General features: G+C 42.8%; 1 protein-coding gene across 1 annotated transcript in view; it reads right to left on the bottom strand.

Moving 5' to 3' along the window:
- Positions 1 to 3,763: 3,763 nt before the first annotated feature.
- Positions 3,764 to 26,501, bottom strand: part of ATP12A (ATPase H+/K+ transporting non-gastric alpha2 subunit) — a 28,048-nt gene continuing 5,310 nt past the window's right edge. The window contains exons 3-23 of the mRNA XM_084612047.1: positions 24,953 to 25,012; positions 24,061 to 24,264; positions 22,917 to 23,030; positions 21,786 to 21,920; positions 21,087 to 21,204; positions 20,014 to 20,282; positions 18,211 to 18,409; positions 17,464 to 17,573; positions 16,528 to 16,662; positions 15,562 to 15,754; positions 14,739 to 14,914; positions 13,094 to 13,230; positions 12,406 to 12,556; positions 10,298 to 10,466; positions 9,124 to 9,278; positions 8,203 to 8,326; positions 7,603 to 7,748; positions 6,222 to 6,355; positions 5,229 to 5,330; positions 4,495 to 4,586; positions 3,764 to 4,266 (exon numbers count right to left, since the gene is read on the bottom strand). Coding sequence (XP_084468173.1) covers positions 4,238 to 4,266; positions 4,495 to 4,586; positions 5,229 to 5,330; positions 6,222 to 6,355; positions 7,603 to 7,748; positions 8,203 to 8,326; positions 9,124 to 9,278; positions 10,298 to 10,466; positions 12,406 to 12,556; positions 13,094 to 13,230; positions 14,739 to 14,914; positions 15,562 to 15,754; positions 16,528 to 16,662; positions 17,464 to 17,573; positions 18,211 to 18,409; positions 20,014 to 20,282; positions 21,087 to 21,204; positions 21,786 to 21,920; positions 22,917 to 23,030; positions 24,061 to 24,264; positions 24,953 to 25,012 — 2,952 coding nt within the window. The 3' untranslated portion in view covers positions 3,764 to 4,237. The remainder of the gene's footprint in view (positions 4,267 to 4,494; positions 4,587 to 5,228; positions 5,331 to 6,221; positions 6,356 to 7,602; positions 7,749 to 8,202; positions 8,327 to 9,123; positions 9,279 to 10,297; positions 10,467 to 12,405; positions 12,557 to 13,093; positions 13,231 to 14,738; positions 14,915 to 15,561; positions 15,755 to 16,527; positions 16,663 to 17,463; positions 17,574 to 18,210; positions 18,410 to 20,013; positions 20,283 to 21,086; positions 21,205 to 21,785; positions 21,921 to 22,916; positions 23,031 to 24,060; positions 24,265 to 24,952; positions 25,013 to 26,501) is intronic.

Here is a 26,501-nt window from a genome sequence, read left to right on the forward strand (position 1 = left end):
AAAGAAGAACTAGATTAAATTCATGCATGCAAGGTCCACCAATGGCTATTAGCCAGGATGGGCAGGGATGGTGTCCTTAGCTTCTGTTTGCCAGATGCTACAGTCTTGGGGGATACGTAAGCACTCACATAGATTAGATGGGGTCTGATTTTTCAGAGGTGCTGTGGACCTACAATTCCCACTGACCTCAGTTGAAGTTCTGCTGCTCAGCACTTGGAACAAGCAGGCTCATATCTTGAAACATCCTCTCCCCCACTCTCAAGTTTATTTGATTTAATTGATTCATTAATAAATAAGGCACAAAAAGGCCTTGCAGGTTTTCTTTGGGATGGAAGAGGTAGCCTCACTTAAGTGCTTTAATTTTGTTTCACTGACTCTGAAATATCACCTCAAGACACTCCTTGATTTGTGCATGTATGTATATAAACCTCCCACCTAACCCTGTTTAACTCTGCCAAGGCATATGTCTAGTCCATGTCCTCAACTGATTGTAAGAGACATTAGATGATTTGTGAATATATTGCTTTAGAATCTTTTTGTTTGTGTGTTTAAGGGGAATTAGTTTATATTCAGCAAAGGCAACTTTTGCCAAGCCAAGAGCTAACACTTTGTGACATGTGGGGAAAAATTCTCTCCAATGAAATCAAATTAAAAGCTGGATGCACTTCCAGGTCTGATCCCTTCTGTGCTGCATCTTGGCCTTGAAAATTTGGACAGTTCTTTCTCTCAAGCCTGGTTATTTTTGTATGTTTTCTCTGTTAAATTTTTTTATTAGTACAGAGTCATCCCTCCAGCCCACATTCTGCAATCCCATCCATCACATAGGGACTTCCTCTCTCCCACGTGTAAATAAAATACAAATATTTCACTCCCCATCCACCGTGTGACTTGCCTTTTCTTCAAACCCTCCTTGCATCCCCCCAGCTCTGTCTGAGAAGACAACTCTTCTAACGAGAGCACTTTAGATTGGCTTTGAAAAGTAATGTCTGGGATGCTGTGTTATACATCCTCAACAGAGGAAGTGCTGCTCTTCGTATTCCCCCAGTCCCTCTGACCACCTGAAAATAAAGTTTTAGAAAGGAAAACAGCTCTCTTCATAAGCACTTTTGTTTTAGAAAAATGGGCTTGGTGGGGAACTATACAAAATGCAAAGAATTGGCATTACTTCTTTTTGATCTTTAGTCAGTCCTGCATAGAGAGCAAAGGCTCTACCTAGCCAGCATGCTTTCAATGTACGATTTCAGCTCATTATTGTGGAATGCAATGTTATCGACAAATCCTATGTAATGATATTGCCATCATTTATTCTGTATTTGTGCAATGCCTTGCACAATGCCTTGCACAGTGGGGTCCTGTTAGGAACTACCACAGTACAAATAATAAATAGTGTACCAAGCTGGGGCAGAAACAGGAATAGAACCCAGGAGTCATGGCTCCCAGTCCCCTGTTCTACAAGACTGCATTCTCTACTCTTAACCTGAAGTGTTTATAACACCAAGATGCAGGCAGAATTTAAGCACAACAAGATAACCTCTTTATAAGAATTCCTCCCAGACTGGGTCTCTTGGAGCCAGGAGACATCAGACTTCTTGATCTGAGATTGTTTTTCAGATTGTCATTTTGATTTCTCAATGCTTTTATGATCTCTTGGACTCTTTGTAAGAACAGTCTTTGCCATTTAGCATTGTCAACTCATTACACACATTGTAATCTAACCCAAATCAGTTAGAAGGGTGCCTCAGGTTATTTTATACTACTGGGGAGTTTGTGTGTGGTAGACAATGCTTGTCTAATATTGCCTGGATTTTAGCAGAGCTGTGCAAAATTCATAGACTTTGTCTTATGGAAGTTCACACACCTCTTAATTTCACTTTATTGACAGTTTAAACAAAATGGCTCTTTTCTCATTGAAAAGCTGGGTTAAAAAAGAAAGTGAATTGTTGGATGGTTTCTATGAAGAACTTTCTTTTATTCCCAAACTGAGTACATTCTCCCCTTGGTTTTTGGTTTATAAATTGCACCCAGTTTGCCTGAAAATGGTCTACTTTTTTGAAGCGAAAACAGGCTGTGTTTACACACACAATCCTGGTGCTTTAACAAAATGTTTTACAAAACTGTGGTCATCTTTGAGCTCATAATGAAATGCAACCCTTTTCTCCTCATTCTTCAAATTTCAAGCAGTGTAGCATTGTTATGAGTATTTTACACATTGCTGGATTTATTATTTGCACTGTGGTAGTGTGTAGGAGCCTCAGTCATGGACAAGGACCCTATTGTGCTAGGAGCTGTACAATCACAGAACAAAAAAAGTCACTCCCCTACCAGGTTTACAATCTAAGAAAAAGCCTCTTTCCTCTGAAGTAAGTCAGTGCAGGAGGCAGAACAACAAATTCCAGGAATTCATTGTCCTGATCTAGTATGGGAATGTATGCTTATATCTTGTTTGGCCTCCACTTCAGCAAGTGATTTTGATTAATTAATATAAGACCATGACTGTGGGAAGGGTGTTTATATACACCCAAACACAACAGAGTGTGTGTGGGTATGTGTATATAATGTGTGTTTGGCAGAACAGCACACTTCAGTCCTTGCATCTGTGGAAGGACAATGGTGTTGACAGCTGCTCCTCTGTCCTCAATACTGCTCCTCAATTCTGTTCCACCCAGCATTTGGTTTCTGCTGCTAGCTGTCCTTGCTTTGGCTCCTGAGGTCTCCGCTGGGTTGTGGACTGTATGACAAACAGCTTGAGATGGTGGATGCTTAGAATCTGGACTCACCCTCACAATTTGTTTGTTTGCGTTGCTGTTCCTCATTCTGCTTTAAGTCATTTTACTTGTGTAAGTGCATGGGGATCAAGGATATCTTGTCCAGTAGCTACATGTGATTGCTATCCTGACAGTAGATGGAATGCAGGGAAGAGGTCTGGGGAGGGAGGGTTCAAAGTTCAGTTCAGTCACTTTTGAAAGGTGCACAGGTGTGGGTGTCTTGAAAGATTCAGTCCTTATGGCTAAAAGCATCTCACTTTCCTTCCCCCTCACTGTTCTTTTCACTATACCTCTCCCAGTTGTTGTCTGTCTCCCTAACCCTTGCTCTTCCTGCCTCTTTCCCTAAGGCTTTGTCTAGAGGATTAGGAGTTAAAGGTGTATTATTAGAGCATATTAGCTGTAACACCTTCTGAAGCTCTCCTTCAAACAAGGCAAACTGTACTTCAGCAGATGCTATGCTGTTCCCTACTAAGCTTTAACTTGATCATGCTGCATCGCAACTTGCTTTGCCTGGCTGAGAGTTTTAGGTGTATATTAGATCAAGTTAGTTACATAAACTAACATCACACCTTTACAAACTCAGAGGTTATACCTAATTTAATCAGAGCCAAAGTAGACATTTGAAACTTGCAGCTCTTGTAACTGTTGAGAGTAAAGGAGAAAGATGTTAATCATTCAATTCCTGTGCCATGCTGTGCAGGATTGGCCCCAAATTATTTCACAAAGCTCTCCTTTTTGGTACCAATCCTGTGAAATGTGCAGCAAATACTGCAAGGTGACAGCACCATCAATTCCATAGGCTTCAGTGGGAGCTGGGAGCCTGAATTTATTTTCCATAGTCCATCTCATGGTAATGGCCTTCAGTCACTCTTAAGCTTGTGCTGGACTCTGTCCAATAACTGAAGGGCCTTGTAACCTACTCCCAATCCCCTAAGCCGTCCAACACCACTGCAATTTTCTACCTGTGCCTTTGGAAGATTATTAATGAAGAGAGCTGCTTTCTGGAAAAAGTCCTTTTATTATCAAATTGTGCCTATACAGTCTAGTCATCCTTGGTGACATAACTCAGATCTGCATATGCACTTGCTCACAGTTCAATTGCACCAAAACAGCAAACAAATAAAACAGCTTGAACAAACCTAGTGCAAGTCGATGCCTGAAATTACAAATGTGTGATTTCCTTAATAGCTATATACATGAGAGGTTTTTTTCCATTAACTTTATACACTTTAAACAGGGAAAAAAAGTATTTATAAAAGAATAGATAGCATTTAAATTTTCAGCCAAGTCTAAGCTTTACAGTACAGTGTAAGGTGGTTTTTCAGCCTCTTAAGTCCTTGTTTCTTCATGATGAGGGGAACCCCTGTGGTTATTTTATATTGCACAGACAGGACCATTCAGCAGCAGAGGCCGGTTGGGACAATCAAAGAACTCTCCAGCAGGGAGAAAGGAGCACAGTGATGAAGACTGTTTCAGTAATACATGTTCTTGTCCCACCAACCTATGATAGGAGGAGGGGAAAATATCAAGGAATTAGGATTTTTTTTCTTCCAGTAGAAGAAAATTAAGTCAGGCATTGTCTAGATAATCCATTTAAAATCATCTCTATCAAAATGATACCGCTGGGGTTGGGAAGGGTGGTGGTGGCAGAAATGGACTGAGAATGAAATGCTAGCCCCGGGGGGCAGGGGAGGGGGGTTAGGGGGAGGGAAGGGGAGATTCTACTTACTTCCTGGGTATTGCCTGATGAAAAGCTTCCGGATTTCATCATAGACCCATATCAAGATGGCATAAGGCATGGCCACAAACCAATACTGAACCCTGGAAAAGCGAAATAAAGGAGATTCATGAATCAGATCTTATCATTTGAAAGGAGCAGTCCCTCCAGCTGAATTCTGCGGGCCTGCTGTCCAAATAGCTGATTTGATGTTGTCACTAGAGAAAAAATCGGGCCCTTTGACCTTTCTGAATCTGTAAATGAGGAGAACTTATTTGCTCCGAAAATGGGGTTGCAAAATGAGGCTCTCTTGTGATATCCTGGACTCAGAGGACATCAGAAACTGGACTGGCATATGAAAGGGAAGTCATTTTAAATAAAATGTAGTCAAGCAAACGTTTTATCGCCTCACCCAATAGTGTGAGTTCTAGAATAAGGGCTAGGGACGTTCTTATTCTATATAAACTGTTTTCTCTACCCTGGCCAAACAGGGGACATGTTTTTGTGAAAAAGATCATGAAAAATGTGTCCGAGTTTTTTTTGACTGAGAAATTTCAGCCAACTCAACTCAGTAATTATGTCCTAAAACTTAGTCTTTGAATTCTGCTCTCTAAGAAGTTTACTCCACATGGTATGCCTTTCCAATCAGCCATGCCACTGAGTGTAGATTTCCTACCATTTCATGTGTGTATGTACATTTGAAGAAGAGGTAGAACACAAATTTACACAGAAGAATTGGAACTCACCGAAGGGGCGTGAAGTTCAAGGCAGTAACACTTCCAAGACCATAACAGAGAATCAGAGCGATTGCTATCTGGGAGAATATTCCCACCCAGATTACTTTATTCCTACAAGAAAACCAGTAAAGAAGATGGTTATGTGATCTGTATAGCACTAGTGTCTACGACGAGCTGGTACCATTCTAACACCATGTAACCCAAAGGTACAAATCTGAGTAGAAGCCCGACTTAAGTAGGTGCAGGCTCTGTGCTGCAGTCCATGATGAGCATTTCAGAAGGGACAGCGGTTCTGACAGGCATGCTGGCTAGATACAGTGTCTTCCCTTTTGAATGTAAAACTGAATACAGTCCATTCATCCTGGAGCATAAAGGTCATATGGACAAGATGTCACCTTTTTATGCTCAAATAGATTTGTTAGTCTCTAAGGTGCCACAGGTACTCCTTAGCTTTTATATTGTGGCCTCAGTACTGTGTGATGCCCTCAATCATTTGGCTTCAATTGGGCTTGAAGGGTGCTCAGCACCTGACAGAGTTTGGCCTATTGATAGCTCCTGGAAGTCAAAAGTCTACAAGAGCTGGCTGAAAAGTAATGAAAAAGCTTTACCACCATTTTCTCCTTTTTGGAAATTTTGCTAAATTTTGATTAGCTCTTTAGTTCTGCTTTGTTTTTAAAGGAGATGGGGATTTGCGTGAAACTGCAAAAATGTCAAAAATCCCATTTTAAAACATTTTAATTTTGAAATGTCAGTATTCGAACAACTTTTGATTAGCTGTTTTTCTTGTACCTATTTTCATTGCTAAATAAAAGCTTGGGTGATAGAAAAAAGCTGGAGAGAGAGGAAATTGGTGGGAACAAGAAGGAAGAATGGAGGAAGTTATTTCTGACTCCAGTTTCACCCAAGGAACATACAGAGGCTGGATAAGACTGTTAGACCTCCAGGCTAAGACCCTCCCTACCCCCCCTACCCCCATTACATTAATGAACTTTTAGCACCAACCTGAGAAGACCCTGCTGGAAAAGGGAATTCCTCCGTGTTTTCCTGATGATCAAATCTGCCACTTGCTGAATTGTGATGCTGACAAAAAAGGCAGTGTAGCCACTCCACTGCAGGTATGTCCGCTGGTATCTAGTCTGCAAAGGAATAAAAAAGTATCTTTGTTACAGGCCGGGCACTGAAGTGTATGTACTTGCATTATAGGAATGGCTGCATAGTCTAGAGACTGATTCCCAGTTACATGGGTATAAGTCTGGAATAATTCCACCTTTTGCACTTGTGCAACAGCTTGGAATCCATTGTTCTTTCCCATTAGCTGTTGCTGTGGAGAATGTTGAGAGCCTTGACGGTGGGGAATTCAAATCAATTCACCTACTGCCTCTGCTTATGGTGATTGCTGTAGGGAACAGTGTAAGGATGGGAGCTCCCCTCAACCATCATGGTCTTGGGCAGCAGGAATTCCTCTAGGGAACAGCGTTTGTTAGGACCTATTTTCAGTATTGGATTTTGGAATTAAATCTTGAGGTTGCGGTTCTACTTAACACTCATTTAATGTCAGCCAGAGGTTATGGAATTTAAGCAACATTGCATCACAGTGCTGGGAAGGGGAGAGTCAGTATTGTACTATAGAGAAAAGGAGTACTTGTGGCACCTTAGAGACTAACCAATTTATTTGAGCATGAGCTTTCGTGAGCTACAGCTCACTTCAGTGGATGCATACTGTGGAAAGTATAGAAGATCTTTTTATACTTTCCACAGTATGCATCCAATGAAATGAGCTGTGTAGCTCAAAAGCTTATGCTCAAATAAATTGGTTAGTCTCTGAGGTGCCACAAGTATTCCTTTCCTTTTTGCGAATACAGACTAACACGGCTGTTACTCTGAAACCTGTACTATAGAGAGTATCTTCACAGCTGGACAGTAGTGGTGTGCAGAAGCAGTACTGGGGGAGTAGAGGGGATCTAAACATACTCTAGAAAGGGAGGCAAGAGTGGTGGAGAGGCTCCTGTTGACAAAGACCTATAACTGAGAAAGAAATAGGGGAGGATGTTTGGTTTCAGGGCTAGGAGAGAAGCAAAAAGAGGGGAATTCTAGATGTCGAGTTAGTGGGCTCTGATGTTGAATGACCAAAGCCAAAGAACAGCTCCAAGAAATCTAACCTGGGAAGCTTTAGTTCACATCTAATGGAATAAAGTTAAAATGAATCTAAGTCACTGAAATTTAAATCTTTCCCCATCAGCTCCACCTCCAAACATTTCTAAGCTTCCCTCCACCACCACCACCCCCCCACCCGCCCCTCACTCTGCCCGTGAGGGGAGAGAATCTTCCATTTCCAGTAAAAAATAGAGATTTAACTGAAGAGGATTTTTTACAGATGCTTTACCCATTCTTGCCCATAGCTGTCCTCTATGTCATTATTGTAATCATCTTCCCAATTGACACGTAAGCCGAGCAGTGTGTTAGGAAGCCAGCCCTGTTCAGCATACACGGTAAAATAGGCCAAGAAGGCTCCAATCGACTGTAGGATCCCTGCAAAGAAGAAGGGGGGGAAATAATAAAGGGATGGAGTGAGACTTAATATATTTGCGGGGAGGGAGGGGAAACAAGAAAAAAGTCTGCTGAGAGTCGGTGTTAAACTAGCTCTTTCTGGATCCATAGTACTTTGCATGGACCATATAGGAAGCGTTCCAACCAAGAATCTCAGTGCCTTCTTCATTAAGCCTCCGAACTCCTATGGATAAAGCATTTCTGTAACCCCAGAACAGGTGTGCACACACAGTCAGAGGGAGGTTAAATAAGCATCCCCAAACTCTCACAATGAGTTGAGATCATAGGAATGGAACTAAGGAGTCCTGACTCCCTTCCCCCCACTCTCACTACTCTACACTCCTTCCTGGGGCCAGGAACCAAATTCAAAAGCCTTTCACTGACTTCATTCTCCTCATCCAGCCTAGCCACCTCTTATATGAATAACCCAACATACCAATCTGCAAATAGGAGTACACAGCGAGCTGCTCATTCACCAGCCTGTCCTTCTTCTTGTGCCGGGGCCTCCTGTTCATAATGTCACTTTCAGCTTTCTCATAGGCTAATGCAACAGAGGGAATCTACAAGAGAAATTGTCTTTCAGAACCTCACTGTCAAACCTCTACCTGTTTCTGGGAGATTCAATAAATTCTGGCTTTTCTTTCTCCAATGTCTGTTAGTTGGATTATGTTAACATTGAGTGCCCCAGATGTCAAGGAGTAAATGACAAAAGGTTCTTTTCAATTAAGTCTGCAGTTGAGGACCATAGAAAGGTTTGGGTGAGGTCTGAAACACATGCCTTGGGGCCATTAACATATTGCTCATCCACCCCAGAGGGTTGGATGAAACTGGAAGGAGAGAAGGGGTCTTTTGAATCTATTGGGAGGATAGAGGATGCCTCATCTGTATGTCCAGTGGTCATTCCCTATACTGTAGCAAACAGATGATTTGAGGAAGATCTGACACTGGTAATATATGTGCTCTCTTGATAGTTCACTGCCTGCATGTGTTGATCAAAAGGCCTGGCTAGAGTGGGCTCTTGATCAATGCACATGAGCGAAGCCTTTACTTTCCGCTCTCCCTTGCTCCCCTCCTCATCTTAGTTTTTTCCCTCCTCCAAATCCAGTTGCTTTCACTCTAGGCCTCTGCTTGTTTTGCTGTCTTACCTATCGCATGTGATTAGGCTCTCAGTTCCTGAGTGATGACTGATCCCTCAAAGATGTACATCAAATCTAATTGCTTCACACCCAGAGAGGCTCAAGAGCCTCCTTGGCACTCAAACCCTAGTCAGTTACTCATTCTCATGGTCAATAAAATGCACATGAAATTGCACGGGCAGCCAGCTGGTTTTAACCATGTCTGGGGTAAGACAACTTACGATGTCTGTGCCCAGGTCGATGAACAGGATAGTGATTGTGCCAATGGGCAGCGGGATGCTGGCAATAATGTAGATCAGGAAGGGGCAGAGCTCAGCAATATTCTTGGTCAGGGTGTAGGCAATAGTTTTTTTTAGGTTATCGAAGATCAAGCGGCCTGAGGAAAAACAGAAAGTTTATTTTAAAATACTCACTAAGCCTAATGCTGGCTGAAAATTTCCCACCATCTTTTTTTCAGCAGTTAAAGTTAAAACATTTGAAAAAAATCTCTGCTTTCCTCCAAAAAAATTGGTTTTCATTTTTAAAAAGTTAAATTGTTTTGGGCAAAAAGTCAAATTCTCATTGTAAATGTATTGAAAATGAAAAATTTCAACAAAAATGATTTGTTTCCTTGGGAAAAAAGAATTTCCCATTTTCTGATCAGCTTTAAAGTTACTAGAAGTTTCAGGCACCAAGTTAGAAAGCACAGTGGATGGTAGTATAGCTGGGGTCAAGCCAAGAGAGGGTGGAGAACAAATAATAGAAACGAAAGGGTACAGGAGATTGCTGCAGCACTAGTAACTTGAGGCTGAAAGCAATACGGGATCAGACATGAATGAAGGGCTTTTGTTCAAGATTCAAACTGATAGGCATAGCAGAACTGAGCAAATAATATCTGTATAACGTTGCCTTGCTCTTTGTGAGCAGGTCATAAAACCCTAGGATGTTTGTGGTTGGAGATGATTCACGTCTTTCTCCGACTTTAAAGCGGTTAGCTACCCCGTTTCTGATCCCATTGCAGCTAGGTCCATAGAGTTTGAATGAGGAAATTAAGTCCATAGATATAGACTGGATTGTGTAGGATATTAAGGGACACATCACCAATGCATGCAGAATTGGGTAGGTAGTTACTAAGGTCAATAAACTGACCATTTAGCCCTGAGAGATGCCTTTATTTAAAAAATAGAGATTTTGATATGCACAAATGTGTGATTGCATACCTACATTTGCAACAATATGAACATGCAGTCACCCGGTTTTCATGCATATTCCAGGTAATAGTGTCTGCAAATGTAAGTGAACAATAGTGCAAGCAAGTGGGCCTTTAAAATAATAAGACAGGGGATAGTGGCTATCAGTCCAATGCGACTGCTTCCAGTTTACATTAGGGATGAGAGTAGCGAGTCTTATTTTTACCTTCCTCCACTCCTGTGACAATAGAAGCAAAGTTATCATCCAGCAAGATCATGTCAGCTGCATTTTTAGCTGCGTCGGAGCCGGCGATACCCATAGCAATTCCAATATCTGCCTTTTTCAGAGCTGGGGAGTCATTAACTCCATCTCCAGTCACCGCAACAACTGCATCCTGGAACACAGTAAGATTCAGGTGACTGAGGAAATTAGTCCATCCTCCAGCAAGGAAAAGCCTCCACCTTTAAAGTCTCTGGAGCAGAGTTTAATACAAGTTAAAATTAATGTCAGGGCTCTTGAGATGTTCTTTTAAAGTGAATGTGTGCTGGTGAAAGGTGCTGGATGGGCAGCCCTGGCCTGAAGATGAATTCTTCATCTAGCCAGGTAGAATATAGGCAGTGGTCAAATATATTTCCTCTACGGTGCCTTGCGACTGTATCCCATCCCTCGTTGAAGAAACCAGGGACACTCTTCAGGAGGGGGAGGGGGATTCAGTCACCATGGTCCATCCACTCCTTGGTCTCTCTTCTGAGGTATCTATGAAGGATGTCAATTTTGGGGTGGCTTGTGATGTAGATATGTGTTCAGTAGCTGAGAGACATACCCCACCCCCACTCCAACTTTAATGAAGGCTACTGAACAGCCACTAAATGCTAACTTCGCTTTTAGTTTGTGAACCTGAACTGGTTTGAACTGGTGAACTAGAAAAGGCCCCAGTTCTCTGGACTAGCCTCTCTGATGAAACTTCCTGATGTAACCAAGTATCCTCTCAAAGATGCTTTGGCTTCTGGAGAACTTGGAGTGTTCTGGGCAGAATCAGAAAAAATCAAAGGAAAAAATATGGCAAACTGATTATGATAAATACCAAATGTTTTGTCCCTTGAGGGATTTTGCTCAGTGACACCAGTTAGAAATAATACAGTGAACAGAAGGGCTTATGGGCTCGAGCTACTAAACAGGGAACAGGAACTGACTTTTTTTGCTCTTCATCCTTCGGAGAGCCAAATCTTACTGGAGTGTGGGCATCTGCACAGCACAGAACAAAGGTACCCGGAGCTTGCCATCTAAAATGGGGTGACACTAGAAATTAAGCAGTAATATCATTGTTTCTCTGAAAGCAATTCAGGATTAAACCCAAAGAGCTGATGTTGATGGGAAAGCTCAGCTCTGCCAAAGCTACAAAAATTAAAAGTGGGTCATGCTGCATCTGCTTTCCTTGCAAATTTGAGGGGGAGCCATGGGGTAAGTCACAGCTTGCATCCGTGGGGCAGCCAGGGGATTGCACAGCCGTGAGAAGTCCCTGGGAGGAGTTCTGGATGGTGCTCCACTCTCCTTTTTCATGGTGCACTATATACTCCCCACGGTGCTGCTTCTACTCCAGGCAGCTTTATAATAACTGCGGTGAATGGGACAAAACTCTTAAAATCCTGCCCCGCACTAGTCTCCTATCTAAACCATAAGACCGTTTAAGAGGCAGTTTAACAAGGGCTGGCCCGAGACAAATCATGTTATAAAGCAGTTTATTGGGATGCATGCCCTGTATTGTTAAACACAACTGTACAGAAGGCCTAAGTGAGACTGAAGGGGAGGGAAAAGAGGGCATGGTCACAATGCTGCTTTTATCTGGGTTTATAGAACCATCTGGGGAAGGGGCCTCCTAAATAATAAATCCTTGGCCCCAGGAATTCCAGCATTGTGACTGTGGTGCCCATCACAACTAGAACTTCACACCCAAAGTGTAGCTACAGCTCTGCTACTTCCCCTCAAGCACCAGGCCCTAACACAGAAGAGTGTCAGTTAGCCAGTACCAACATGGGACTCCTGACATGCAGTAGAGCAGCTTAGATTCTATCCAGTGTAGGACAGGGGTGCCAAAGGCACAGTGGGTTCACTACAGTATGTAGATTCGGATGGCTGAGGATGAAAGAACCTCAGCAGTATCTGTGGTGTACTGGAATTCACTCCCCCCCCCCCCCATCCCTCCCCTCAACCTGTTTCTAACACCACTAGGTTATCATTTCTGTTTGTTGCTGAGGCGGACATCTGAGCAAATACCATCACTGTACAAATCCATTATGGCCACATATGTTTATCTGTTGCCTTCTCTCACTCACCTGCCTTTGGCAGCCCTCCACTATAATCAGTTTCTGCTGGGGTGAGGTGCGAGCAAAGACTATTTCTGAATGATTGATTAAGATCTCGTCCAGCTGCTCTGTGGTCATATCCTTAAGCTCCATTCCGTTAATTACAGCAGCTCTAGCATCCCTGTAATAGCCACAGGAATGCACAGTGAAACTCAGATATAAAGGCTTAGATGCAAACAATACATTCATTCAAACACTGTACTCAGTTCAGTGGGTTGGATGTGGCAGCAATAAGCAAGTCAATTTTAACTAGCCTTAGTTGTTTGTCAGCAGGAATTACTTGAAAGGCACCACAGAAATGCAAGGTATACTACAATTCCCTAGTGAAGAAAGTAGCAGTAGGCCCCATCAGTAGACCTTTCAAAAGAACAGAGAATGTGCTGTAGGAAGCAATGCTGTATTGGCTGGAAGAGGTAGAATGAGTTATCTTCTTCTTCTCTCACTGAATCATCAAAACTCCATTCAGCCTCAGTACATTTCAGAATAAACTAGATAGATGGTTCTGGGTCGAAGAGATGAATAGTTGAATGGATATCAGGGCTAGGAAGGTACCAAGAAGCAGGAGAGCAAAAAGTGACTGTTTCATAGAAACAGGTTAATACACACACAGGAGGAGAAGGAAAGGTTTCATTTCCAAATAGCTGCTTTCTGCCCTTACTGTTTATTGACTTGCTCGACTGGAACATTGAGGCGCTTGGCAATATCTTCAACGGTCTCGCTGTTGGCAGAAATGATGCCTACACTCTTGGCAATTGCTTTTGCTGTGATTGGATGATCACCAGTGACCATGATAACCTGGTGAAGGGACAAGTGCATTGAATGAGAAACTTAGGAGTAGCAGAAGGAAAGATGAACTGAAGTGGCTATTTTCCATCAAGAAATGGCTTTGGTTCTTTAGCATGCTGAGCATGCAGTCAGGTTTTCAAAGACATTCAGATTGTTGTTAGTAACCTGCTAACCCTATGTTAGCACCAGTCCCTAAGCCAAGTGACATTGGCACTGTTGAATTGAAAGTGAAAGGGAAGGCTTGGTTCAGGAAACCAGGGCCGTGCAGGGTCCTTCTCTAATTCTGATCTGCCTCACTCCTTCTCCTAAACAGAGGTCCTGTATTTATTTTTATATAGAATCATAGAATCATAGAATCTCAGGGTTGGAAGGGACCCCTGAAGGTCATCTAGTCCAACCCCCTGCTCGAAGCAGGACCAATTCCCAGTTAAATCATCCCAGCCAGGGCTTTGTCAAGCCTGACCTTAAAAACTTCTAAGGAAGGAGATTCTACCACCTCCCTAGGTAACGCATTCCAGTGTTTCACCACCCTCTTAGTGAAAAAGTTTTTCCTAATATCCAATCTAAAGTACACTAATATATAAAGTACACTAAAGTACACTAATAATATATATAGTACACTAATAACCCCAAATGCTGTTTATATTGCTATTGAGTTGATGAGGACCAATACTGTAGAATAAAGAAGCTCTTTATATGAGTTTGCATTGTGTGTTGGAAACACTGATTAATATTGCAACATAAAATAGGTCCTTGTGACATAAGGTATCATAGAAAACTGGGACACATGTCTATTCAACCTTTTAGGAGAGAAAGCTGCTTGGTAGCTAGCCTAGCAGCCTCAGAATGCCAGCAATTTACCCAGTATTGGGACAGCCTTCATTTTGCCCTAGGCCAGTTGCTTCAAAGGCTGATTTCCCTTTCCTTATCTAATATGCAATTGAAATTCACTCCCCTTGAGCTGAATATATACTTGAGGATGTCCTGGCAAGACAGCTAGGGAAGCTGTTGCTTAGCATAGACTAGAAAAGTTTTCTGCTTTTATGATCTAAATTTAGTTCTTCCCCTTTGTGAAGGATTTTTGTCACTCTTCCATGGTTTAGGGTGAATAATTCCAGCTCCAGAGATTCCTTTATGTATTAGAAATGGGCCTGAGCTACAAAGTTGGATCTGGATCAACTTCTGCACTCCCCCAAATTTTGGAATCCTTTTGCATCTGGGGTTTTGGTTTCAGCCCATCTTTGCAATGGGCCAATTTACATTAAGTCCTCTTCATACCACGCTGGCAGTGTAAAGGAGACTTTAAGTGGGTGTAAATTTACTCCCAGGTTAATACCCCAGGCCAACATTAATGGTAGCTGTGAAAGATAATAAGACTTAAACTATCACCTGAGATGTGTTTAATCTGAATACACTAAAATGCTACCATGATGCAGCAAGAACTTGAGGCTATAGCATGGGTGCTTTAGGAATCCCTTATGTAGAACTGCTGTGCTATTGACTGGCAGACACCCTACCTTGATCCCAGCACTGCGGCACTTTGACACAGCATCTGGCACGGTGGAGCGAGGGGGGTCAATCATGGATAAGAGCCCTACAAAGCACAGGTTGGAAGTGGGGAAGTTCATGGAGTCTGTATCGAAGGGGTAGGTGTCTGGAAACTCATCCTCGGGCAGGTACAAATGGCAGAAGCCTGGAATGAAACCCAGTAGAGTAGTGTGAGAGCAGGGTGAAGGGGAAGGGTAAAAAGAGAAAGGGAGACCTGATACAGCATGGCTATTTGTTCTTCTCTGTGTTACACCACTGCATTTTAAAAAACAACCATGAAGTGTCCTCTGTGGTGGAATTTTAATCCTTGTCCGTTGCATTAACGTTCCTTTACAGCACCAGCATTCAAAGCAATGTAGCTGGTACCTGTAGCAGAAATGAAGAGTGCTTTCTTCCATGTACCAGATACATTCATGATTCTTTATTTGCATGGTGCTAGTGCCTAAAGGTCAAGGCCACCCACCCCCATAGTGCAAGCTACTGTCCCACGGTCCCTGCTGGAAAGAGTTTACAGCAGCGTTGATGTGGGTTAACCCCCTACTTATTTTGAGGGGGGGTTACCATTTCATCCATGAATGAGCAGGTAGTTTCTCTTCTTTCCTCTAAGACTGCACCCATTTTCAGCTGTCATTCCAAGACTGGAATGAGGATTGTCACATGTAATCCCATGCACACCTAATGCATCCATTATTATAACATCCAGTTGCCCAGGACTACTGGCGTTTAACTCAGTTTTAATTTCCCAGTTCCCTTCTCTGTTGCAATCCATTTTCAGTTCCCTTTTGAACTCACCCAGCACTCTCTCTCCCAGGCCTCCCAATTCCATGTACGCTGTCTGGAAAGCTTCAGCCCTCTCTTTATCCAGTGGCTGTTCTTCCCCATTGATCATGATAGTGCTGCATCTCTCTAGGATCCTCTCTGGGGCTCCTTTCATCACCAGCAGGAAGCGTTTATCATTGGGGTCTTCAGTCTCATGGATTGAGAGCTGTGTGCACCATGAAGATGAAATGATTGAAACATTGTATGGTCCCCTTCAGTTTCCACCATAACCCACCAACAGCTAAATTCTGCCCTCAGATATGCAACCCCCACTGTGATGGCAATAGGAATTGGCCGTGCTTGTCTGACAGCAGAATTTGGCCATAAGAGTCCATTTAACTTGGAGCCAAGAAATATTTCTCCTCCTCTTTCTCACTAATGGTATATTATCTCTTCTGAAGTGATAAATCTGGTCTTTGATAGAATGAAATACCTTGGTATAATGTCATATACCAGATCACTGTGTGATCGTAATAAAAATAATTAATCTTATTTTAATAATAAGATACAGGTGCCCAAACTTGGCCCAATCTTAGGCAGCACTTTCAACTTTCTCTGAGCCTGACAGCTGTCAATACTGTTATTTCCATAAAATGATGCAGATTGGATTCACCTTCATCTTTAATATGGAGACACTGTTTATAGAAACGATGAGTTCCTACATACAGTGCTCAAAGCAGCTTGGCCACACTGCATGGGCTACAGCTCCATTCCGTCTTTCATAATGTAACCGGAATTCCCTGGAACTAATTGCATGGCCTTGCATGAAAGTCCCAGCAGGGTAGCTGCCTCTATGGAAATACGTGGCTTTGGTTTTCTGAGCTTAAACTGTATAGGATATTGAATTTCTCCATTAATGTCACCATGTCCCAGGCACTAACACTGGGTTGGACAAAGATATGGATTGACTGGTTCATTTTCCAAAAAAGAAAGTCACACCTGGAATTTGTTAGTAGAATTGAAAGGAATTTCGGCCAGTTTTCTGTTCCGTTTTCTAATGCCCATTACATCACCCAAGATTACTTCAGCAAATTTCAGCAGGGCTGTTTCTGAGGCATCGCCCACCACAACTCTCTGTGCAGAGAAGAGCAAACATGTATTTTTAGTAGTAATACTTTTTCACTTTCATCCAAAGAGCTGAAATAACTTTACACACGTGTGTGATAGAAAGCATACTTTCTAATGTAGCTGTCACCCTGGCAGCAAAGCACCAAGCAATCAGTAGGAGAGATTATATTTTCCATCCTTCTCTTGAATTATGCCATGGGAGCATTTGGGTTGTATTGCTGTTGATTTTATTAATTGTGGTCTTTAGCGTAGTGATATTGAGCCATTCTTTAGGGTTGCTGTTGTGACAAAGCTACCGCAAAGAGATGAGATTTGCATTTCATTCCATGGAAGTGAAAGATCTGTGGCTGTTCTCTGCTCTGCTGGAAGCTTTATAAGTCTGCTCTGGGGCAAATGAATGTTCTACCCTCTTAATGTCAGTGCCTCGGTTTACCCAACTGTCAAGTGAGTTCCATTGCATGTCCCAGAATCAAGAGTAGAGGCCAGAAATCTGGAGTCCCCTGTTCCAATAAGAGTACAGCGTATAACAAATGCTCTACAAGGAAATAACTCAGAGCTCTTACCCTTGCTATGTTCTGATTAGTTTAGATTAATAGTGTGGAAAGACTATTCTTGATATTTTAGCTGTTTTTTGACTTAAATGATTATTGCTTTTGTCTGTTCCCACTTTATACTCCTTTCAAGGGTAAAGCAAAGAACACAAAAGTGATGGGAATTTTAAAATGAAAGGCAGCACTAAAAACAAAGACAAACTTTGCATGCAATCTTTTCAGTGGAAAAGAAATGAGCTAAGAAAGTAGCGGATACCTTCATTATTGGAACGTTCTCCTGTCCTGGTTTGAATTCGGCCCGATTGCAGAGTGTTACAATCTTTGATAAAGCTGCCCATGATTGAGAACTTTGATCAAAGGACTGGGCTGAAAAGAAGCAAAAAAAACAAACAAACATTGCAGCTTTTTAGATACTGGCTAGTGGAATCCTTATGTTAAAGCAGCTGCAGGAGAAAACAGCCATTTGTATCAAATATTGGTATATAGAAATTCAAACCATGTCTTCCGCCATGCACACCACCCCTACCAGTCCTGCTAGAGTTATTTTGGTCAAGACCCTTTGTTCGTTTAGTGCTGAAGAGAGAGGATGAATTGGTACTTCCTAGACTGAAGAATTCTATTTATCCAGAAAACAGCTGTAGGACAGGCTCCCTTCCCCCACCCCACACAATGTGCCTTAACCTGATTTAGTAAGGACCATCTCCAGGGGTGAGATTGGAGTTCAGGTTCCATTCAGTCCTTGCCATCTCGACTAAGATGGTCAACAAGGTGTGGGGGGGAGACTTCTTATTACCAGCTGGATTGCTTTTTCTGATGTGGGTGCTTGTCCAGTGGGACCTGTCCTGAGTCCCACCAGCCAGTTTGAAGACAGTCCACAAAAGAGCCACCAGATGATGCAACTACAAGTCATCACCATCAGCCACAGCTAAATCCAGATTGACATCCACCTTGTGGCATGTCTAAGCCACGCTGTTGCCCTTCTCCAACTCCCATATATATTTACTTGTTTGTTCTTCACTGGTATCAGCCGCGTAGATCTGATCGTCGAACCAAAGATGGGCAACAGTCATCCTGTTCTGTGTGAGGGTCCCTGTCTTGTCAGAGCAGATGATGGAGGTCGAGCCCAGCGTTTCCACAGCTTCTAAGTTCTTTACCAGGCAATTCTTCTTTGCCATTCGCTTGGCTGTCAGAGACAAACTCACCTAGTGGAATGGGAGAATTTCAGCCCCCTGTTAGTGAGGTACCATGACGGTGAGCAATGTAATAAAGCCATGCACAATGCCATTCCATGGATGGTAATCGGAGCTTGTTTGAAATTTCAACTAAAACATTTTTTCAAGGGAAAAAAACTGAAAAATTCAGTAAAATTTTTATATTTTAAATGAAGAAAAAATGGGTTTTATTTTCCAAAAAACTTAGCCAAAAAGTTGTTTTTTTTCAAAAGATTTTGGGTTTTTTGGGTTTTTTTGGTTGAAAGTCCAGAAAATATTCACTGAGCTTTTTGGAAAAAAGTCCTGAAATTGTTTGTTAAAAAATGATATTTTTCAACCAACCATAGTCCTGCTAAAGCTGTAGGTCCTGATTCTGATCTCCATTATGTTCATGTAAATCTAGAGTAATTTCATTGATGCCAGTGAAGCTACTCCAGATTTATAATGGTGTAACTGAGATCAGAATCTGGCCTCTAGTTAGCAAATACTGCATCTGGCACTGAGGTTCATGTGTGGTTAGAGGAGAGCATGACAGCCATTAGGAGAATATTTCAAGTAAAAGGTCTGGAATTTGGGAGAAGCTCGTAACTGCAAAGCTAATGGTAGCTGACATTACTACTAACTTGGTCATGATATTTCTGAGGTGACCATCACTGTGGTGTCCTAGTACTAATAATTATTATAGTTGTTTGTCACCAAAGATGACTGACAATGGTTTCACATCTTGAGTATGGCTGTGGCTAAGACCACCGATGTGTGAGTGGCAGTGAAGTGCATAGGTAGCTCGATGCCGAGGAAGGGATTAGTATACTATTACTCATGGTACTCAGAATACTTTGCACTTCTTTAGTGCCGTCTATCTGGGGCTTTTGCAATGCTTATAACTGTTACTGCACTGAATCTTTCATACACACATGAAGTAGTAATACCCCCAATTTTACAGATGCGGAAATGGAGGCAAATAGAAGGGAAGTGGCTTGCTCAAGGTCATGTAGCAGGTCAGTAATGGGGACAGAAATGGTACCCAAGACTATATTAAAGGGTGTGTTGATGTGTACACATATGTACATGGGACTGTTGTGCTGAAGTCTTTGAGATTAAGGTCTCTGTTAATTCTGGAGTTCCCCATCTTGAATTGGGAAATTCCCAGCTCTGAAAAGATCTCTGTAAGGTCTTCTCAGGGCTGGCATGAGTTCACATGAGGTCACCTGTGAATACTTGATCTTGCAGCAGCTGTTGCATCTGCTAGAAGATCACAAAAACTAGAGATAGCTGAACATGGTGATATTGGGTCAGGAGTTGAGTCTGGATTTTCCAAAACCTGGGCAGGTCCAAGGCCCCAAAGTTCATATGGATTGAAGTAAACAGTTCCATCCATAGCCCATTTCTCAATAAGAGTGCACCCATTTTAATCCTAGCTCTACTAAGGGATTATGAGAATCGGGGATCCCCTGCTGTCAGCAGGACTGCAGGAACCTAGGACTTGGCCCTATGTTACTAGACCACCTTGTACTGTGATGCACACACTGACATGAACTCTGGTACAAGCAGAAGCAAAGCTGTATAATGCATGCTTATGGCTTATGTAGACTTACAGTAACTGTGGCTAGCAGTCCTTCGGGCACATTGGCCACAATGATGCCAATAAGAAAGATGATGGAGTCCAGAACCTTATATTTCATGGACACGGCAATGATGAAGAAGAGAACCCCAATAGAAACAGCCACTCCTGCCACAATATGCACAAAGTGCTCAATCTCAATAGCAATGGGTGTCTTCTCATTCCCAACTCCAGATGCCAGTGAGGCAATGCGTCCGATGATAGTGTGGTCCCCAGTGTTGATTACCATGCCAGTGGCAGTACCTGGAAGAAAAGAAGAGGTTATCAGCACAGTGTGGGATTGGTTCCCTAAGGAGAATTACAATTAGTAAAGAAATATAATATTACTGTAGCACCTAGGAGCTCATGTCCTAGACCCAGACCCCACTGTGCTACGAGTCTCGTGTGCAATATTGCCCTGATATTAGGGACCTTTGTCAACCTTTTATTTACAGGTACTTCACCACAGAAATGTCATCCATCTCAGAAATCTGGAGGGATTATTTACATAAGGGAAGGGAGGGTCTCACAGTGTATTTTCATCAGTGTTGTTCATTAATGGTACTGCAGTAGCACTGTAAGGCCTCAGTCAACAATCAGGGACGCATTGTACAGAGTGCTAGACAAGCATAGTAAATAATTATATATATATATATGGCACTAAGTACTTTTTGTTTTCCCCTCTAAAAGAAAGAGCAACTTCCTCAAGCATCTGAAGCACTTCTTTATGGGCAGCTCTGACTTTACATGACTTAGGATAATGATGGGAAAGCCAAAAGCAAGGAGGAGTTGATCAGCTATTGCTTCTATCTAGCGCCAGACCAGACAGCCACAAATACACGTCAGCTGTGAACTTAGGTAGAACTTAGGGCCAGCCCAGTACTTTGAGTTTTATTTTTGTTTGCATGGTGTGTTTCTTTTTTGTAATTGCCTATTTGTTTTTCTTTGTCCTAAAACTTTCTGGGGATTCCTGCAAAAAGCACTATTGAGAATTAATTAGGAGCAGGTATGATGTGGTGCCTATACACAAGCAGCTTCTTCAGCCCCGTCCTTCAGTCTGCAGGTTACCTTCCAGGCAGGTTGTAGAATAGAATGCAATGTTCTTAGTCTCCAAGGGGTTTTCATGGGTGAAGTCACAGGAACGGCTTTGTGGTTCTGATTCCCCCGTGAGGGAGGAATTATCCACCTGTCAGTCAACAAAAGACACACTCATGTAGTTGGCAACCCTCGCGTTCGTACACCTGTAAGGAAGGGCTGAAGCAATTGTGGTGGTAGGTGGCAGGGATATGGTAATCAGAAGACTCTAATTGTGTTCCTGGTAGGAGAGTATGACAGGGCAAATGCCTCTATTATCATGGAGATCAAGTCAAATCAGTGTAGTGCCTACTGATTTGGAGGGAAGCATAACTCAAGTAGCTACCTCCAACGCTGCAGAGAGGTTTACTGGGTCAGTGCTTCCATTACTGCCCCGGGAAATAGCATTGGCAGGAGACTGGCTGGGGTATCATGATGCAGAGATGCTGCACTTGACTCTCCTTGGAGTGGAGATTTGTTATAAGTAATGGGCTTTTCTGTCCCATGTGCAGCGTGTGCCACAGTGGACCTTCTGCACAGGCACAGCATACATGTAAAACCAAGGTTTCTATTGGCTGCTGAGTTATCCTCTCTGTACAAATGGTCTCTCCTTTTTTGCAACCTCTCTGAAAAAAGTGGCATAAACGTCACATCTCCTTTTTCATCCCTACACATCCTAAAGCTGGTGTTTACCTTACACCCCTGAGCAAAGATCAGACGGATGTCAGCTGGGATCCGATCTCCACCTTTAATCTCCACCATGTCCCCCACCACCAGCTGCTCTGCAGACACTTCCTTCTTCTCTCCATCTCGGATGACAAGAGCTTGCTATGGGACAAGAGAACGACAAGAGTGTAACCAGTCCCACATCCTCCTTGTCCTTCCTGCTTTCACCATGGGTGAAATTCAGCCCTGTGCAGAGAGCAGATACAAGGCCTGTGTACCACCTATCCCTGTTTTTGAGCTCTGCTCAGGGGCTGAATTTCACCCTTACTGGTTCCCCTTCGTTATACATCAGCATAATTCCTTTCTTCCTCATCATCTACTGAATTCCATGTACGTCACCACTGAAAGATCAGCTGATAACACTTAGCACTTGGTATAGCACCTTTCATTCAAGGATCTCAAAGAGATTTACAAGGGAGGCAATACTATTGCCATTTCACAGATGGGTAAACACAGGCACAGAGGTTGTCACTTGCCCAAGATTATGCACCATGAGCAGCAAAATTGGGAATAGGAATGGGAGGTCTCTCCCTTGCTGTAATCATACTGCTGCCCAGCTCTCTTTGGTGAATTCTTTTTTAATTCAATTTTCAACCTGACAGAGCAGTAACTCCATATTATGCTGCAAGCTCATTGGGAGAGGTGCCTGTTAGCAATACATGTTCATACAATGTCACATATGCTTGGCACTCTGGATAATTGTTAACGTTAGCCTGGGTTACACTAGTAAAACAAACTAAAGGATCTCATGTTTGAGTAAGAAAGAGGATAAATTGCCCAAGACTGATCTGGACCCTTCTGGTGAAGGATGGAGTTTGGAGAAAAATTAGTTCCCAACTCTTTGTATTCTAAGACTGGATTCTGCTTCTCATCCACCGAAAGCCCTGGGTGCTGAATTCTGTTATGGGAATACCATGAGCAAAGCCACTATTGAGGGAAAAGGGAAACTTAATTCTCCCTTCGCTATTAAAGAGGGTGCCCTCTCTAAATACAGGCCATTGAGGCCAGTTTTGTGCCATTAATACATTTAGTATCTTCAACCTCCAACTGTTTCGATCCCTTGCTCTTCAGAAACAAAGAGGAAGGTTGGCCACTCACCTGTGGAATCATTTTACTGAAGCTGGCCATGATGTTGGTACTTTTAGCCTCTTGGTAGTAAGCGAAGATACCAGTGAGGATGACAACCAGTGCGAGGACTACTCCCAAGTACAGCTGACCAATAAGAGAAATGATTCCAGTTAGTTTAAAAACATTTACTGTTGTTCCTGGTACAAATCATAATTACACAATTTGATAAAATAAACTCTTCAGCCAAAGGTGGAACTAGTTTAACTGGTTAAGAGAAAATTTGGAATTCTACTGTCTGCTCATGCATGTTAATAAGCAGTAAGGACCAAAATGGCTCCTCAAATGACAAACTAGGATTTTAAGAGTTTTCATAAGAATCTCATCTGAATGGAGGCCAAGCCAGCTGTTTGGGGGTCAGGGTGGAAACACATGATTAGAAGGCCGGAGGTGAACTACAGCCTTCTACTTCACTACTAGGTGAAGACTGGATGCTCATCCAAACTTTTGAATCTTTTGAGTTTAGAAGTCAGGCTCCAGAGCTCACAGGAATAAGTGCTTTCAGGAGAATTCCAGTAATTCCTGGAAACCATTGGATTGGGAATAGTAACTGAATAGCCCTATGATACTTTATTATTTCTTCATCCGACAAAGAATACTGAAAGCACCTACGTGACTTTTGAAAATGGAACTTAGGCTTCTAAATCCTTTAGGTGCTTTTGAAATTTTACCCCAAACCAGAAGATGCAGAGGCCACCATAAAAATGAACAAACCCCCACCACGTTTAAGCTGTGTTTGTTTGTTTTGTGTCTTCAAAACCCCATCTAGCCTAATCTCCAAAATAAAACAAGAACTGCAACCAACCCACCAACCAGAACCAGACAAAGAGAACATGCTCCAAGGAGAGTTTTTACCCCAAAAGCGGGGAAGAGTCAGACTCCATAAAGTCCATTAGGGACTTCACTGTTGCACTTGAAAGTGCTTAGATACTATGGTGATGGGTGGCAGTACAAAAGCCTAAGATAGATAAAGAGAGAGCAGACAGAGTATACCAATAAATCTGTCATTTATTGGAATAATTTAGTACTGAAGTAGGAGGATTGGAGACCCCAGCTCTCTAAAAAGCCCTACCAGACTATAAAGAGATGATGACCAGATAGCTGGCACAGTACTTACATTGTCAAATGCTGAAGCAACACCTTGAGCAACCTGAATCCCGAAGGCAATCCAGCAGAGCAAAGCCCCCACCCATAAGAGGATCGAGAACCCTCCCACCATCTGCTTGAGGAACTTAATGATTTCAGGAGTGGATTTAGGAGGAGTGAGAGCGTTGGGACCATCTCGGGCCAGAATCTCTGCTGCTCTTGCACTAGTGAGCCCCTGCAAATGCAAAAAACATTGTAAACATTGAGTCGGACAATACAGACTTCATATTCAAAACCTGAAACTTTGCTTTTCTCTCTTTTTCCCCTGGGACATACGGGTTTGATTATCCATAGTCTATGACCTTATATTTTCAAGGTGCTTTCATACCTAAGTATTGTTAATGCCAAGATGTGCATGTGCATCCCCCATGGGGGTCAATAGGAAGTCAAGTCCCATGGACTTCCACTAATCACCTCTTGAAGTCCCTTTCAGCACAACATTTCTATGATTCTGTATTGTTTTACTGATGCCATCTGTTTAGACTGAGACCTATCTGACTCTGAATACCGGGTCCAAACTCCCTCAGACTCTGGGAAAGTTTAGATCAGGTCCAAACATTGGGTTCAAGCTTTCCAATAGTGTTGATTTAAAATACTCAGAAATTTCTTTAAACTTCAGAGATATTCATATCAAAATCCAGATCTGAATCACTCTATCTGGGCTGATCTCTGTTTTCAGTATCTATTGCGAGTTACTACATCCTGCCTATAAAATGTTTTGTTTTAATAATGACGGCGGGGCTCTTACAAAGCCAGCTGATATCAATGTTTTTCCACTGAGCTCAGTAGGTTTTAGATCAGGCCACATATGAACTAAGGATATTTGATTCATACTGTTCCTTGCTCATATCTTACTCACTCACCTTGCTGATATTTGTAGTGTACTTTTCCTCCAGCTCTTCTTTGCTGAGTTTGTGGTCATCCTGAAGGCCAAAAGAAAAAGACAAAAGAAGTGAGCAGACTGTCTTAAAGTTGAAAGTGGGTCTGAAAAATTCAGTATGTCTGGGGTTGAAGAGCACTAGAATTGCCCTGGGTTCTTGGTGACTGGTCCAGCTGCCAGTATATGGTAGTATGCCTCAAAGAGTGGTGGTAAATGCTTAATCCTGCAAAGAAAAGCAAGAGCCACTCCCGTAACACACACAACTAATTATGCAGGGCTGCATACTTGGAAGATGGAGTGGGAAATTCCTCTTTCATGGTTGGTTTCAGAGTAGCAGCCGTATTAATCTGTATCCGCAAAAAGAAAAGGAGGACTTGTGGCACCTTAGAGACTAACAAATTAATTTGAGCATAAGCTTTCGTGAGCTACAGCCACAAGTACTCCTTTTCTTCTTTCATGGTTGCAAGTCATCCATCTTCTTAGACACAAAAGCATAATTTCTATTTTGAAAAACTTGAAACATCAGACACAACAGTGTTGGGAAGCCATCTATATACAAAAATAGACACAGGGCAATCTTTTGGCTTAGCACAAAACGCTGAGAGTAGAGATGGTCAGGGAATGTTTTTTCTCAACCCCCCCTTCCCCTCCCACAAACAGTTTTTTATCAAAATTTCAATTTTTTCTGAGCAGCTGAAGCCGAAGAGCTAGGACTTCTGGGTTCTAATCCCAGCTCTGCCATTTACTCATGGTGTGACCTTTTACAAGTCTCATCACCTCTCCATCTATCCAAATGAGAAACGGGTGTCACAACAAATATCAGCCGCACAGGGGTGTTGTGTGTCTTAACTGGTCTTTTTGTAAAGTGCTTTGAGCTTGTCAGGTTTTAAAAGCTAGTGGAGTGCAAATTAGCATTGGGAAATGGTGTCCACATTTTTCTGGCACTTCTGTAACTCCCTCTCCACCCAGCCTCCTCCACACACCGCAGGGTATGTCTACATGGCAATCTGAGGTGTGACTGCAGCAGAGCCCTGCAACCTGACAGGACCTGACTCCAAGTGTGAGGCTCGGGTCAGTTCAGAAAACAACCTGACCCTCTCGGTCTCAGGTCAGCTCTCCTCCTCCTGCCTGTAGGGTTGGCGCGGCAAGGGCTATGTGCCCCGCTCCTGCTGGCCACCGCCACTTGGCTGTGCTGTGCGCCCCGAGGAGTTACAGTTCCTCTCGTTCTGCAACACGCGCACAGTGCAGCAGGGGGCAGAAGTGGGGCACGCAGCCGCCGGCGCACATGGCCACTGCTATGCCAACCCCATGGTCAGTAAGTGATGGTAGCGCTGACTCAGGTTTGGGGGGAAGATTTAGGGTCAGGGCAGAAGATGACTTGACCATCTCAGGCTTGGGTCCGGTTGGGTGGACTTCGGTCTGAGGAAGCCTCTGAACAGCACTCCATACAACCCCGCCTAGTGCTCTGGAGGCGTACTCAAGCGGCTAGCTTGTGCTCATGCGTTTTCACCGCTACTGTTACACCAGGCTAG

Source organism: Lepidochelys olivacea (genome assembly GCF_965140295.1).
Source record: "Lepidochelys olivacea isolate rLepOli2 genome assembly, chromosome: 22".
NCBI classification, from domain to species: Eukaryota; Metazoa; Chordata; order Testudines; family Cheloniidae; genus Lepidochelys; species Lepidochelys olivacea.